Source organism: Athene noctua, chromosome 3 (genome assembly GCF_965140245.1).
Source record: "Athene noctua chromosome 3, bAthNoc1.hap1.1, whole genome shotgun sequence".
Taxonomy (NCBI): domain Eukaryota; kingdom Metazoa; phylum Chordata; class Aves; order Strigiformes; family Strigidae; genus Athene; species Athene noctua.
This window is the reverse complement of record NC_134039.1, coordinates 36,101,598-36,118,132: the sequence shown is the minus strand read 5'-3', so window position 1 is coordinate 36,118,132 and position 16,535 is coordinate 36,101,598. Positions and strand designations below refer to the sequence as shown.

The 16,535-nt window shown below is 49.4% G+C and overlaps 1 protein-coding gene across 3 annotated transcripts in view; it reads right to left on the bottom strand.

Annotated features, from left to right (window-relative positions):
* NTN4 (netrin 4) overlaps positions 1–15,303 on the bottom strand; it is a 48,680-nt gene extending 33,377 nt beyond the window's left edge. Inside the window, exons 1-2 of one of the 3 annotated variants that reach the window (XM_074902710.1) lie at positions 15,127–15,303; positions 11,128–11,657 (exon numbers count right to left, since the gene is read on the bottom strand). In XM_074902710.1, coding sequence (XP_074758811.1) covers positions 11,128–11,657; positions 15,127–15,298 — 702 coding nt within the window. In that variant the 5' untranslated portion in view covers positions 15,299–15,303. Of the gene's footprint in view, positions 1–11,127; positions 11,658–14,332; positions 14,549–15,126 lie in introns of those variants that run through there. The other 2 variants (XM_074902711.1, XM_074902712.1) reach the window with 2 other exon arrangements.
* Between the last annotated feature and the right edge of the window lie 1,232 nt (positions 15,304–16,535).

Sequence of the window (16,535 nt, the reverse complement as noted above, 5' to 3'; positions counted from 1 at the left end):
TGATGCTGAGAGCAACAAAACAGGCTCTGAAGTCAAAGTTGCCTGAGGAAGTCAACAAAACTGCTGAAAGATTTGCCACCAGCAAAGCCTTCTCAACGACTAATGGATGCATCTTGGACCACTGCAGCCTCCACTCACCACAGCTGTAAGGGCCCAGACCTTTGCCAAGATACAAGTGTTCACAGCAATAAAAAGGTGCCCTTTGGGATGCAAATGCCCACAACATTGAAGAGACATGCTTGATCCACAAAAAGCTTCTGCCTCACAGACCTTCAGAAATAGGCACACCTACAGAGGCCATGGACAGGGACCCACAGTTCCCATGCATGTGACCCTTCCCTGGGTGCCCACACCTGGCTAGAGGTGCCATGCTCCAACCTCCAACTGGGAGCCTGGCCTCAGCCAGAGTTTCTCTCCCTGAGCCTGGAAGGCATTAGAAGATGGTTCACAAAATGACAACACCAGAAAATTAAAAACAGAGGGAATAAATGTATGGAAGACTCAAGAAGTGTATATACATGGGAACAAGCCAACAAATGGGAATACAGAAGAAATAAAAGCAATAAACAAATACTAAAAACATAACTACATTTTTATTTGGTTGTAAATGAAAACCAAGGTTGTAACACTGCATGAAGTGGTCTGTGGTTTCTTTCCAAAAGAGATTTATGGACTTTACCTGAATCATCCAACCTGGATGCATGAAAATCTATCCATAAGCACTCTAGAATAATGATGTATCTGTATTAGTGATTCACCCGTTTGGCTCATGGGCATTTCATAAATTCAGTACTGCTTTATTTGATATTTGCTGGTGATTTTATTCCTTTCAACGTATTTTACAGGAACACAGGAAAAAGTAAGAATAAAAAGAATGTAAGGTTTGATGTCTTCTCCAAACAGAGAGACAGCGAAAGCAACAGAGGACATGCACCACCTTTCAAAAGGGCATGTGATGTCTGGGTAAGTGTTTAACAAAAAAGTCAAGGTTTGCACTAGGAGTCTGCAGTGTCTCTTGGTATGCAGGCACTAAATAAATGTGGCTAATTGGCCTGTATTACAGGGCCCTGCTGAATCTCCATCTCCACTGGAAGCAATCTGGTTTATTTAGTGCCTGGACAATGCTCTGACAATGTAGTCAGTTAAGGCGGTGGTGCTCTGCCAGCACATCCAGGACCTCATCCCTTTGCCTCCTGAAAAATTCCCCTCAAACCCAGCAAGCAACCAAGGTTAGGCACTGGAGCTAAGGTGAATGGGAGCCCTTGTCTCCCACTTCCTAGCTCTGGGATTTCCAGCTGTGTGCCCAGCATCTCCTAGCACATCTGCTTGTGCCCACAGGCTCCAGCTGTTGCTCAAGCCACACACAGCTGCAGAGGAAGCTGAGATGCTCAGTGCTATACCTGCTGCCCAGTACGCCTCTGTCACCCCCAGCCACTGCATACCTGTGCCCCATTCCTCCACGCCTCCCTCAATAGCCAGCCCAGCCTGTCCTACAGCCCAGGCCCTCTCCCATAGGGACTACCCAAAAGCAGCAACTGCTTTTAGCCTTGGCTGTCTTGTTCTGAGAATCTTAGCTGGGAAATTTTATTAGGCCAATTAAGCTTTCCTTCTCAATAGATGTAAAAGTCAAAAGTAGTAGTTTCACTTGGTAAGCACTACAGAAAGCTCACAGAGGTGAGTTTTAAGGCAATAAGGCTCATTTGTAGAAATGAGTAAATGAAGAAATGATAATAATGATGCAACAGTGTGTGCTCATTGGGACTATCTATAATGTCAACCTGTCACAGTGTCTTGTCGCACCATCCAGAAGTTATACAATCTTACAAAGACTTCAGGAGGAAAATCCAGCTATTTCAAATAATTAGCCCTTGCGGGAGTCTTGGCAAATTAATTTATACCAGGACAAGTTCTATCTTTTGGGAAATTCATGGCATTCTGTCATTCTCAAAAGCAAGAAGCTATAGGGCAAGCACTCCTACTCACATGAAGCAGCTGGCTGGTGGTGGGCTGGAAAAGGAACAAGGAAAGCTAGGCAAGAGCCTCAGGGTTTCTCCAGGATCCTTGACATCTGTGGCAATAATCAATCAGACAAGAGCCATCTTCTCAGCTTTCCTTCAACATTCTGCCTCACAATTTCATTAGATGAAAATGAAACACCGCTAGGTCATCCTGCCTTCATGCAGACAATGATCGCAGAATTAATATTCTTACCAGAAAAATATCTCTCCTGTTCAAAACTGCTCAAAGCATTTGGATTTCTTCACCTCCAGTTAACAGTGCTTCTCCAAGAATGGATAGTTTATTCCACAATGGCTTCATTTTGCCTAATCACTACTTTCACTCAACAAGTAGATGTAAACACTGTTTCTTGGCTCACAAAGCATCATCCAGATGCATAATATCATCAGCTATGCACTATCTAGGAAAATAATTACTGCTTTTTTCTCATCTTCAGAGTCAGGCTGCGCTATCCTGCATAGGAAAATGAACCAACACATTTCAGCTGATGATATGAAGTCCTTTGACCCATCAGCAAGAAAGATGGTATTTAAATACTCTTCCCTCCAGCAATTCCCCTCCTTTCCCTATCCCCACAAAGATTTATGTTCTCAGCCCTGACCTGATGGCAGTACCTGTTGTGCATATGGAAGACCAAGAAAACCTGGAGCTACCTCCAAAGAGCCAGACAGAGAACTGGATTTGCTTGTTCATAGGCAGGGCTGTAAGGAAAGCTGGCTCACTCCCCAGAGCTGCAGAATAACCCCTTTCACAGTTTCTGAGTGCGACACACCACTGCAAAAGCCTGCAAGGCAGCAGGTTAGCATTTCAGTAACTGCAACAGTACTAAGGATCAAGGGGATTTCTTTCAGCCTAAGAGTAACCCGATTTCATGAATACTTTTCAATTATCTATAGTGAAAAGGCTTTGTGTTTATAGAGCTGTCTGCTTAAACCATCTAGTTACCATGAGCTACACTTAATTTTAGGAAAAAGAACACCTGTCTGAATTATATGCAAATACACACCATCAAAAGGTCATGAGAAACAGCACCACCCTTTCAACCCATGACTATAGATTTTGACCACAGCAATGAGGGACACTGCAGAGAGACTAGTGATAGAGAGGAATGGCATTTGTGTCTAGCAAGTTTGTTTTTGGACATTAACTTTTCTTCCTGGAAATGTTGCCCAGGGAGGATTTGAGGACTTCACCATTTGTGTAGGATTTTGAATGCTGGTAGACTGGATATCTCACACTGACACCCATTGTGCATGGAGATTAATATCAGATTAAGTCCCCATGAGCTTTTGATCCCAAACTTCTGAGATGTGTCAATTCACTGCTTTAGGTTAAACACTTCCTGTGTAACTGGTTGTATCCAGGAATCCCAAAGAGAAACACGGCAGCCGTACTTTCCAGACAGTGAACTGGGAGCTGAATAAGTGAGCCAGTCCTCCCTTCATGCCAGAAATGAACTGTGAAATGAAGCAGTGGGGTGCAGTGCCTGAAGAGAGGCTCTGGCTGCACCACTAAAATGCCGTGGCACTTTTCTCAAGAGAAGCAATAGTCCCACTAACAAGGCCAGATGCCAATTTAGAGAATTAAATTCTGCCTACCCAAATTCCTCTTGTTTCCTGTGGGTACAGTGCTCTTCACTTCCTACATAAGAAGTTTGGAAAGGGTCTCCTGGAGCCCTGTGACCGATTCCCTCCTGTTGTTGGCAGCCTACAATATATCCCCTTTCACAGACTGGTCCAGCTCCCTCTGAGGAATAATTTGTTTTAGCCACAACTGGATGCCACTCCAGAAGCCCTGATCCGCAGTTGTTAGAAACTTGCTGTTCTAAATGGGGGACTGTTGATACGCAGAGTTAAACACTGGCTATGCTCCATCCCAGAGGCAGCTGCATTTCAAGAGCTGGCCAAGCAGAGGGCTAACCTCCAAGTGCCAAAAGCACTGGGAAAGTCGGGGAGAAAAGGAGACGATGAGGCCTTTCTGTGGGCTAGCTGTAATGGGGGAAATTATGTGGAGGATCACCAGGCAGGGTGGAGAAGCATCTTGCTCCTCGCCTGCCCTAGTCCTCCAGAGATGCTGAGCACCTGGGAGGCCCAGCAAAGGGACACGTCACTCCTCCAGGACTGCCCACAGTAGAGAGGGAGGGATTAGTCACAACCAGGCCCAGAGATCTGGCAGTATCACCGCTGGTACTCCACCAGCGTGGAGTATGGAAAACTTAAAAAACAGGTGCCGGTGCCCAGAAAACAGCAGTTCTCTTGCTCGGCCCTGATGGTGACTGAACTCTAGAGGGAAAGTATCTTTCACGGTAAAATTCTCCATAGACCAAAGGTTTATCTCCACATGTGCCCAGAACAACTCTCATCTGCTGTCCTCCCAGGTACAGGTAAAAAATCAGCTCAGGTTTCCCCTTTTTCCCCTGAATCTTCTTTTTGTTGCCCCATTATTTAAAGGGAGAAGCTCCCCCCACCCCACTATGTTAAAACGAGTGGAAACCCCACTCAGGGCTTGGGAAGATGGGCTTCCCTGACAGGAGGGAAAGCTCAGGGGCCAAGCCAAGAGCTGCACCTCACCACAGCTGTCAGCAAGGTGGCCAGTGGGGGGATGGCAGTCCACTGGTGTGCCACTGCTGCCATCACTGCCACAAGCAGTGAGCGCTGTGCGCACTGGCTGGCAGGCGCGCATCCCCCTTGGCTCTCATAAACCCTCCCCAGCCACCCCATGATGGATGCCAGCTGCCACAGCCTGGGATTTCTATATCTCTACATAATTTCATTGACACCAGCCTGACTCCGTTTACTTCGTCTCATTAACTATTCCCCTAGAAATAATTATTTTTGTGCTTATGAAATAATTCCCCCCCCCCTTTCTTGCTAAATTCACTGATACAATGCAAAGAGCTGGTCTGGACCTGGCCATCACCTCCATCACCCCTGTCCCCTAGCTGAACAGACCCTCCCTTGCATGTGGCATTTCTGTACAGAGCCTGACAGTTTGCGTTTTCCCAAAGACAGAATGATCAGGAAGATACTGTTAAAGAGGTTTTTGTTCTACAAAATGCACTTCTACAAAGTGTTAAGATGGGACTTGAAGACATACTTCCCTAGCCATGTCCTCACATGTCCTGAGCACTGCTGAACACCAGCCAGAATCTTTCTTTCCTTCTTGTCAGTTTGGGCTTTTGTTTTCTCTCTGTGCAGACATCAGTGGCAGAGGACAATTAAAAAAGCCACTTGCAGCTCTCTAATGGGCTCATGTCCGAGGCTGTTTTGAGGTTTTTCTTACATATTTTCCCAGGTTCTTAGTGGAATGCCAAGTCCTGCAAGTGACTGAACTCAAACCCACAAGGTCTTTTGAGGATCTCGGAGCAATGAAGATGTAGCTTCAGTTAAGGACAGCAATGATAAGCTTAAAGACTAAGATTATTGAGGCCTAAAAGACAGGCAAAAAGTGGGCAAAATCTTCTAGGCTGCAACAGAGTGTTTCTACAACCCAAAATTAGGGCTTGAAGATAAAAATCACTGAGCATCTTCAACTCCTGTTTATGTCAGCAAGTGTTACAATTCCTCACTGTTTATCGGGACCAAACTTGTGAGTAGCAGGACACAACTTACTTCTCCTCTACACAGCTCATTTCAGGTACAACCAGTAGGACTGGTGTCCAAATCCTTAAGGAACAGAGGCAGGCTGCATGCAGTAACCATGCAAGGCAAACCATTTGAAGGTTCTTCTGCTAGAGAAGACATATGAAATCAATAAAATGCTCAGTAAGACACACACCTCACAGTAAAACAGTGGTATGTGATGTTTCAAAAGTTAAAAGCACGTTAGAATTTGTTGCTGGAATACAGTCAAGCTGCAAATATGCCTCTCCTATTAATAGCAAGCAGCAACAATAGCTGAGGTGTCCAAGTGATTTATTAGCAGTATTCTGAATAGATGAATACTCAAATAAGTTAGTAATTTACTAAAATCAAGGAGACTCTGCTTCAGTAAGTCCTTTTATCCTGGAGCTTGACACTCAGGCGAGCTAATCTGAATTGACCACAGATGGGAATGTAAAGTGAATGAGATAATGGCATTGCAGAGTGGACAGTCACTCTTGCTTACAGTTAAAGAATTAACATCTGCTAAGGGCCCCATGTTGATGAGCCCTTAACAGGGATCTCCAGCTGAGGACAATTTTAAGATTAGAGTATAAAAGAAGAAATATTATTATATCTGAATTACGGGAGGGAAGATAGCCTTTTGTGCATACTAATAAAATCGGCATTCCTGTCTGAGCATGAAGCTGAAAGAGTTTATTTCTGCATCTTGCTTACTTAGATTGAATTATATTTGGCTGGTGAATCCAGTTCTGATTTCCCTTGCAATAATGTGGCTGAAGGGTTACACCCTGGAAAAAAGTGGAAATAATCTGGATTTGTAGCACATTTGTATGATCCAGGCTAAAACTTGGCCTTAGCCTTTCTCTTAAAACACTGATGATATGAGGTCAGCATTTATAGGTTTCTGCCTATGCTAAACAAACTGCTGCTGTGAAACCATTAATTCACTAAATTATGAATGTGGAAAGACTTTTGTGACCCTTCTGCCTGCAGCTGACCTGAAATTATTCCCTGACAGGGAAGAAGCTTCTTGTCCCCTTCACAGTGTTGCAAATCCAACCCCTCAAATTGGCAGATGCTTGAAGCTCGCTGGAAACTGGGGTTGGTTGTACTGAGGCTTCCACCTCCTTCCCACTTCTCCTTCACCTGTACTGGACAGGCCCCACAATGGGGACAGCCTGGCCCTAGGATCCTGAAAGCAGTGCCAGCCTGCTGGTGGATTTCTACACAGGATGCAGTGAGTGCCTGCGGGTGCCAGGGCAGGAGGTGGGTATCCACCACTTGCCTCTTTTCCTCTGTTCCCTACCGAGAAAGGGCTCAGTTGTTTTGATTGGCTCTTGGATCCTTGCAGATAAGTAATTGCTTTCCTGGCTGCTGAAAGGGGGGTTCTTTTTTGCATGAGGCCAGACTGTAGCCAGGCTGCTCCGGCATGGGGCTTAGCTGGGCAAATTCTCTGAGCACATGCTGACCTGTGAAGTCATGCTTACTTCCACCGAGAAAGCCTTTAAGACCAAACCCAGGCATCAGTGCAGTGTTCTTGGCATCACTACCACATCATGCAGCCTTCAACCTCTTTCTTATACAGCTTTGTCTAGTTCTGTCCTTTCCTTCCTAATCCCACCATTGGGCTGTTGATCCTCCAGCTCATGCCTGCTTCAGAGTAGAGGGCTCATGCATCCAAAGCAGAGGATAACCATACCTGGTGTTTTTGCAGCATCAGGGACTGGTAGCAAAGAAGAGCAGAGACGTAGCCTTGCTGAGGTGACTCTACCCATCAGTTGACCTGCCAAGTGTCACACATGGCATGTGACATTACCTGTTCTGGCTCCCATCGCTTGGGTGACTGCAGCATGGTGCCACCCTCTGAGCACAGACTGGTCTCCCAGTGCTCTCCACCACTCCAGTACCACCACCCCAAAAGGAAGCCCAGAGCTGCCCTACTACAGAAGAAAGAAGAAAGGCGTTTTCCAGAGCCATTTCAGCATCTCTCATTTCTCCAGCAGCTCTGAGCTCTGGATCTTTGAAATGAACCTAGAGTCTTGGCAGCTTGCTTTCTGCGCTATTATAAATCTCCTCAAGATCAACATCATGGCAAGTTGCGATGAGGTAGTATTTTTGTCACAAGAGTTGAACTAAGCATCTAAGGAATGACTCATGATGATGAGGGCAGAAGAAATGCAAAAAGATTGATCTTTCTTTTCAATAAAAACTGAAGGAAATACACCCTTGTTCCAAATTAAAACAGGTGTTTTATTTAAAAGAGGCCATAAACTCCTGAGTAGTATGAGCTTCTGTATGCTGCTGCCTTGAAACAGGGCTTGCAGGCACTGTAACGATCAGCTGAAATGCAGGTGGATCAGCACCACCTGCTCTTTGCAGAGGGCTAAAGCCAGAAACCACCAACCCAAACAGCCACAGGTCTGTGACAAGCTCTGATGCCATTTGGTGTGAGCTGCCATCTCTTGAGGCCTCGTCTGAGGCAAATTGCTTATCCAAGAGGATGGGCGGCAGAGTGACCGCGCTGCCAGCAGCCTGCAGAGACTCCACCGTCACACAAAGTCCTGCAAGCCCTGACTGTGTCTGGAAATGCACATGCGGCCTTAAAATGTTTGAAGTGGAAGAAAGTGATATACAGACGGTGTGATTGATACACAGTTTGTTACAGTTACAGTCATTACATTGCCATTAAAAATCTCTAAAAAGTTAAAAAAGAAATCCAGTAGCACTCACAGAATTTATGTTTGTGCTTTAAAGAAAACTACCGCAACTGAGCTCCAATTAAATAACACCCTTCAGACTTGAACATTTCAGATGACTGCATGTTTAAAACCACTGTTTCAAGTGAAATTACTGTTTCCATATGTCTGAAATTAGGTGCTACCAGAAGTGGAGTAAAGCACAACATAACTCCAAATGGAATACAAAACTCTGTTTCTTTAGGTGAGATACATGCTGCTATTGGCAGTTACAAGTAATTGCTGGAATGTAGCACACTTGTAATAAATTAAATGTGATATTTGCTAAGCATGCAGACTTGCCATCTGGTCACCAGAGAGCCGCTGTTATTACTTTGCAGGTAAAAAGTGGTGTTTAAGTTCAGGGAACTGAAGTTTGCCATATAAATAACATCTTATAAGCTCCAGTACCTTGGACTCAACATTTGTTTAAAACCTGGAATAATTAGATGATCTTGACTTTTACAGCTTCTTTGCAACAACACAGACTGAAGCAATGCCAAAAGAAGAGATCCCACAGGAGCAAGCTCAGTAAACAGCCTGTTTCTGCAGCATGCTACTGCAGATGCATCAAACACCACCACATTCCTCTTCTTCTTGAGATGGGCATTGGTTTCTACAAGACCTTGATCCTACTGTCCCCATGCATTGCACCAACCTGCAGAGGAGCTGGCCCAAGGTTGGAATTTGCACAGGTTCTCGCCAGGCACAGCCCCCATCCTGGTGCATCACTGGCATGACCACAGCGAAAACTGCACTGGGGTGCTACCTACGTGGGACCCAGCATGAACGGGGCAGATACTTCCCCAAATGACAGCCTGTGTTTCTCATCCTCGAGAACGATCCCTGGCAAAGGAGCGCACAAGTCAGAGTACCTCAGACATGTCCTGCTAGCTGGCCTGAGAGCTATAGATTTCAGTCCATACCCTGTATCACACGCTCGCATAGCTTTATGATTCAGGTAGTGGGACACAGAGAGAGGCTGGCAGAAGTGCTGAGGGCCTGGAAAATTCCCAGTGGGGTACATCCGTCCTTTCTTTTGTAAGTCCCACTTTGTAGTTAGCCCTGATTCAGAACCACAGAATGGTCTGGGTTGAAAGAGACCTTCAAAGATCACCTCGTTCCGATCCCCCTGCCATGAGCAGGGACACCTTCCACTAGACCAGGTTGCTCAAAGCCCCGTCCAACCTGGCCTTGAACATTTCCAGGGAGGGGGCATCCACAACTTCTCTGGGCAACCTGTTCCAGTGTCTCACCACCTGCACTGTAAAATATGTCTTCCTTATACCCAATCTAAATCAATTTCAGTTTAAAACCATTGCCCCTTGTCCTGTCAGAACAGGCCCTGGTGAAATGTATTTTTCCACCTTTCTTAAAAGCCCCTTTACATATTTCACTGTGAAAGGAAGTTCAGACAGCTTTTTCAGGGCATGAGCAAAGGAAGGTAGGAGAAGAGAGGAAGGTAGCAGTTTCTGTCACCAGCCATCTGAGCTGGGCTAAGGAAATAACCATCCTGGGTCTGTTTGGCAGGTCAGGAGATCCTTGCTTCTGAGATGACAAGAGCACGGAGTAGCTGCCCCTAGAGCAGGACACGGGCTGCCTCCCAAAACACAGCTAAGAGATGCGCTTTGGTGAACAAACAGCTCTCGGTATTTCTGCAGAGTGGCTTCCTAGACAGAGCATGGCTAGAGGTGACCCCACATGACTGCAAAGGGGCCTGAACAGGTGATTCTTCTCAGACATGAATGCTGGTCTCCAAAGACCAGGCTTTCACCTCAAAGCCAGTTCTCAGCAGAAACTACAATGGTATAACTGACCATCTTGATTCACTAAACAGATTTGCTCCTTTCTCTGTGTTAGGTCAAGGGGGAATTTTGATTAAACTTTCAGACAAGCTCATTAAATTAGGCCACTAGAGGGAGCAGCCATTAAAGTCCAGAGCTGGCCACTGGGGACACATCCTCATGGGTGGGGACCCTTGGAGGCAGCCCTGCAGCCGTGACTCCCAGCGGAGGGTCTCCAGTGCAGTGAGACAGGTTTAGGCACCTAAGGGAAGAGTATTATTGGTAGCACCTCCAAGTGCATGATTTATTATCTGCTGTTTCTGATACTGAAAAGAATCTTTTTCACATCTATTGTTCACATATATTTTTCCTCTTAGCAAATGTGATGTTTTTCTTAAATATTTTCATGCGCATTTCACATTAGAATAAGTGTGCACAGAGGAAAAAAAAGATGCGGTATAAGGTTTCTTAATTGCCTGGTTAATGTGGCTTATGGGAATGGTACTTCAGTGTAGCTGTTCTGAATGGCTACACACTACTTCTCAGTGAAGGTGGTCCCTATTAAAAGTGAATTTAGTGACCATTAATTTTAATGTAGTTGCATTTCGGTCTGTTGGACTGATTTGCATCACCCCAAAATCACACGACTGCCAGATCTGGAGAAGATCGCCAAGAGCGTTGTTCCCTTTGGTTTTCCTGAGGAACTGGCAGCATTTGCTGCATTTGCAGTTGTGCAGGGGTGTTTCACTGGGTGACGGGAGAGGTGGTTTTGGAAAAGAGGGGGATTAGTAGCTCAGCAAAGCAAGGGGCAGGGTGGTGCCTACATCACCTAGGAATTAATTGTGTTAATTCACCTTGTGATATAAATGTGATGACAAGGGATGCCAGTGCAGCAAAATAAGAAGCATAAACACTGGAGCAGAGATTGCAGAGAGAAAAGGGGCTGAAGTGAGGGCTTTCTCTTCTCGACTCCGGCAGACCTACCTCTCCTCCAGTGCAGGGGAAGGGACTTGAATATCTGGAAGTGCAAATGGCTCCTCTCTGCCTCACATCATCCTCCAGCCCAAAGGTGGCTGAGCAGTTAGCAGCAAAGTATTTGTAAGGCTTCCATGTCTCGCCGAAGTCCTGGGAGCGCTCCAGCACCATGGCAGCTGGCCTGGGTGACTTGAAGACCAAAATCAAGTGGGTGAAGTAGAAGGCGGCTTCCAGGTCCAGCTGGATGGTCTCGTGGGGGGCATCCTGGGCCGCCTGCCACCAGGTTCGGGGCAGGCGGAAGGGTGAGTCGGCCATTGCGGCAGGGGGATGGGCCAGCCCCGCGTGGGCTGCACTGCACTGGCCGCAGGCAGGGCGCTTGCAGTGGTGTTGGGCGTCCTCGGTGTAGGCACAGAAGGACTCGGTGACGTGGCGCCCACAGGCCGTCTCCGTCCGCAGCACCCGCCCGTGCGCCAGGTTGCCCATCCGAGGGTTGCAGGCCTTTTCACAGGGGCTGCCCGCTCCCACCACACTGCCCAGACCTGCAAGGCAGAGAGCGGGGAGATGAAGCCGGCTCCCGAGGTGGGTGCACCCCACTCGGTCGGAAGCAGATATGGCTCGCACACGCTTTTTGGGGACACTGACCCTGCCGAGACCGTGTGCTGCTGATGCCCGCCAAGCCCAGGAGGGGCCGAGGGAGAGCACGGCATGCTGCTCAGCGCTCCTCTCCACGGAGCTCAGTGTGCTCTGTAAGAGCAAAACACACCAAAAACCCCTCAGGGCTTCCCTGCACTTGGGAAAATCCCTACCAAGAGTTGTAGAGCAGAACAGGCAGCAGGCAGGCAGACAGATGGTTCCACCTCACCCTCCTGCCCTGAGGGACCCAGAGAGGGCTGAGGCTTCGGGGGCAGTGACAGTGGCCATGCCACCCCTGCCCCGAGGCCTCCAAGGGGATTCAGGTGGTCCTGAGGAAGGGGAGAAAAGCACAAGAAAGATGGGCTGCCGGCGACATGGGGCAGCCAAGGTAGCATGTTGGCAGGAGGCTAGATGGCCACGGGGGACAGCATCACTGCACCCCAGATCACCGTGTGGTAGATTGGGTGCCAGGGGTATGAGAGCTGGTAGGAATATCTCCTGTCACCAGTGACCTCAAATCTTCAACCCCTTTCCCGTCCCACCATCCATACCCCAGATCTCCCCACAGTCCCAAACTACTGCTGAGGTCAGGGTTCAATCGATGCAATGCTTAATTTTGGGAAGGCTGTCACTGGTGTGTGTAAAGGGGGAAAAAAAAAAACAAAACCACTTGGTTGAAATGATGCTGGCAAGCTGCCTCGCAGCTGAGGCTCTGTGGTTTTTGTTCAAGTTTCTCTGGAAGCCTTGTCGATTTAAAAATCCACAGTTAAAGTGTCAAAGAAAAATAAAATCACCATGGGGTTTGGTGTGAAACCATCTGCAATGTAACCCTCCTGCTGCAGGAATGTTTGATTAGGGGCTCTCCACCACTTTATTAATAAATGTAACAGTAGGTCAAGGCTGTATCTGATGAACCATATCTGTTTAAAATAAAAAAAAAAAGGCTCTGATGACTTGGATGGGAGAAGGCCAAAACATCTTTATCACCAGGCCAGTCATACATAGTCAGCTTTGTGCACCAATAGGGCTTATTCTTGGCATTTTTGTAATGTCCAAAGCTTGTTTCAGCTTAGCATCCAACAAATCCTTTATTTGGGTTTTTTTCAGCTTTTGTCTACAATATCGTAGTTGCAATTAAGCTATATTACACACTAGCAGCGGCTGAGCCTTCAGAACCTGACAATGTTCCCCACTCCTTCTGCTCCTCAAGAAACGCCCTGGAAAGAAATAATTTCTACCTTCAAAGGTGTATGCAAGTATTCTGTACCAATTATTCAGAACAGATGTGGACGACTGCTTGTTATGCACCCCTTACAAAGCACTTCTGAATGTAGTCTCTGGATTTCACGGGGTAAGCAGTCTTGGAAAATTTTTAGTGAAAAGAAATGTTCAGTCAAGTAGCTTCCTCAAGGCACCTGGTAAAACTCTGTCTGAGATGATCTATACTAACTGCAGAACATGTTTACTCTAGAAAAGTAAACAAATATCACTGTAAAATTAATGTAGTATCACTTATGTCTCCTGAACATCCTTTTCAAAGCATTGTATAAACATTAACCTACACAGCTCTCCTGAGGGGTAGGTAAGTAACTGCTATTATCATATTATCAGTTAGGCTTGCCACAAGTTGGCCTAATTTATGTCTTTGGCTGCTTTCCTGGATTCTTTGGCTACGTGTAACACAGCGCAGTCAGCCACTAAACAAATAGATGAACATTTAGTGTGGTTCCCTCAGTTACAGGATTTCAAAGCAGATTCAGGAAGAGGTAAAAAGAGCAGGGCTCAGTCAGCACCCTGAGCCAGGTTGAAATTACTGTTTGTGTTCATCAAGTCCTTTTGTTTTTTTGCGCACCACCGATTACTGTCCCCGGGGAGGTAGTGGAGGAGGACCTGGTCAGGGGGAGGTTTCCCGGTGACTGGTGACTGTGGTGGTGATGGCAGGGCTCTGCATAGCTGTCACGGGGGCAGGGGCAAGGCTCTGCCTGAGCCCACCCAGGAGGGGCTGGCTACCAAATTCCCGTGCAAGACCCTGGGAGCTGAGTGTATTCAGTTGCTCCCAGCTCCTAGTATGCTCCAGTCCCAGTCCCAGACGGTCACTGACTGCATTTGTCTTTGGGCCAGGCATGGAGGGTCCTTTCCTCACCTGGAGCCAGATGTGAGGCCAGGGACTTTGGCTTCAGTAGGATGTGAGAAATGCTGCTGGCACACATACCCCATTTCCCATCCCAGGGGTGCGAAGGGGGGAGAGGAAACCCCCTTTGAAAGGGTGTTTGTTTTCACTTGAATTGGAAAGAGTTGCATGACAGATGCAGAGCACTGCATGCTATGAAAAGTGACAGCTTTCTAGTGTAATGCTGGCTGCCACAAGGATTCAGTAAAAGGACAAACGACAGCATAAAGATTTCCACGCTCTCAGCCACAAGCTCATGACTGCTCTGCCACAGCCCTGGAAAACGTGCTTTTGCATTCTTGCATTTAATGCATCTGCCCAACGAAATACTCCCATTCTATGTACTGTACATGCCACCGGGCTGGGATCTTCAGTAATGAGTAAGAGCATGCAGCGAATACCATGACTCACCTGTAAAACATCCATGGAAAATCATATGCTTCCTGCTTAAGCATTTTAGCAACACTCGCCTTGTGATGTTTCATTTATATCTTGTGCCTGATTAAATGTTTGTTTCCCATCGGGGCTTTTACTTCTTTTTAAAGAAGAAAATTGGCACTCGGCTTGCGACCGGCCGAGGAAGCGTTATGCAAACTGTTTATGCCCAAATGTCTCTGGTGCGGCGCGGCAGGAGCCCGCTGCGGGCAGATCTGAGCGCAGAGTGTTTATGTTACGGGAAGGGGCTTTGAAAACGCCGCCCGCCTGGCCTGCGCTGCCCGCTTTGCCTGCCCTGCCCGCCCCCCGACGGCTCGGGGCATCGCCGCCCGCAAGCGCCGGCGGATCCCGCAGCCTCTCTCCTCCGCGTCCGGCCGCCGCACCCCGCTCCCGTGGCATCCGCCCGGCCCCGGCGGGGCGCCGGCGGGCAGAGGCGGCCCCGCGCAGGGCGGCGCGGCCGGACCCCTCTTTGTCTGCGGCGAGAGCCCCGGCCCCTACCAGCGCTCCAGCCCTCCCGCGCACACCCCGTGCCTACACGCGCGGCGCGTACGCACACCCGCGTGCACAGCACGTACCCACATACACGCGTATGTACGTGCGTAAGTGGGCGCAGACATATACGCGCATGCACAGCCGCAGCCGCCTGTGCGCAGCGCGCACACGCGCAGGGGATGCCCTATGCACGCGCGCGCCCGCGCACACACACCCGCCCGCGGGCACACGGGTACGCACACACCCGCGTCCGGACGCGCAGCCGGCCCCGTATCTACCTCGTACGCCTGCGGAGGACGGCGAGCGCCGAGCGCCGGGCGGGCGCGACCCACCTGCGGCGGCGGCGGCGGCGCCCAGCACCAGCAGCACCAGCAGCACCGGCAGCAGCAGCGGCACCGGCAGCGGCGGCAGCGGCGGCAGCGGCGGTGCCAGCCGCATCCCGCGCCCCATGGCCGCGCGCCCCGCCGCCCGCCCCGCGCGCCCCGCCGCCCCGCGGCGCGACCGGCCCCGCGCGGCATCAGCGCCCCGCGCGGCACCGGCGGGCGCGCGCCGCCCCGCCGCCCGCCGCGCCCCGCGCCGCCCGCCGCGCCGCGCAGCGCCCCGCCGCCGCCCGCCCCCGCGCCCCGCCCCGCCCCGTCCCGCCGCTCTGCTCCCCCCCCCCCCCTCCCGCCCCCCCGGGGCGGCCCCCGCTGCGGGGGGCTGTTGCCGGTGCGCGGCGAGGCGCGGTACTGCAGCCGCGGGCACCCCCCCGAGCCCCGCCGCGGCAGCCCGAGGCGGGAGGGCCGATGCCCGGGAGAGCGACCGGCGCCCCGGGGTAGAGCGCTGCCCCGCAGCAGCCCCCGCCGGCGCCGGCTTCCGAGCCCGGTGGCGCTGCCGGGGCGCGGAGGGCGGGATCCGAGCGGCACCAGCCCTCCGCCGGCCGGGCTCCGCTGTAAAAGAAGCGCGACCCAACTCGCCGCTAAACCCGAGTGGCTCAGAACTTTGGAGACGTTCCTCGGTTTACGGGCTCTTCTCTGGGAACCGAAGGACTGAGCGATGGAGCCACGTAACCGTAAGAGGTTTTCCCTTCTTTCGCGGGACTTGTCAGTCCGTGGTTTCGCTCACAGTTTTAAAGAGCCGTGAAGTCCCATATAGCCTGACCGGTTCAACAGCACCGGCCAGCGGACCTCAACAGAAGTTTCGGGCTCTGAAAAGAGGAAAGAACAAGTTCCATTCATTCTTCGCCCCCAGACCATTACCTTTTCAGATCCCCGCAGAGGGACATTAGGAGAACAAGGGTAGAGCGCTTCTGAGCAATCACTTTTTTACTTACCTGAACCTAACCTGGAGGTGAGCGTGTTGCAAGCTTTTCAAAATGTTTCGTACTTCTTTCTCTGCACTTTGAACTCGGGTAGCTTAAGAACAACTCTGTTTTAAAAACCAACATGATGATATTTTAGGACCACCATCCTGCCTTCTGCAACGTGTTTCAAAAATGCTGCACGTTTGGGGCTGCTCAGGGTTACACCGTCACCAGAAATGCTCCCTGAGAGGTATTCAGTCCCTAATCAACCGATAGCAGTCAAACATCTGACTCACGGGGCGGTGTTATCTCTGTATCTATACCTTAAAAGGTACAGGTGGGCTGATCTTTGTCATCTTTCTCATTTTTCAGTTCTGACTTACATACCACAGAGAAGCATTTTGC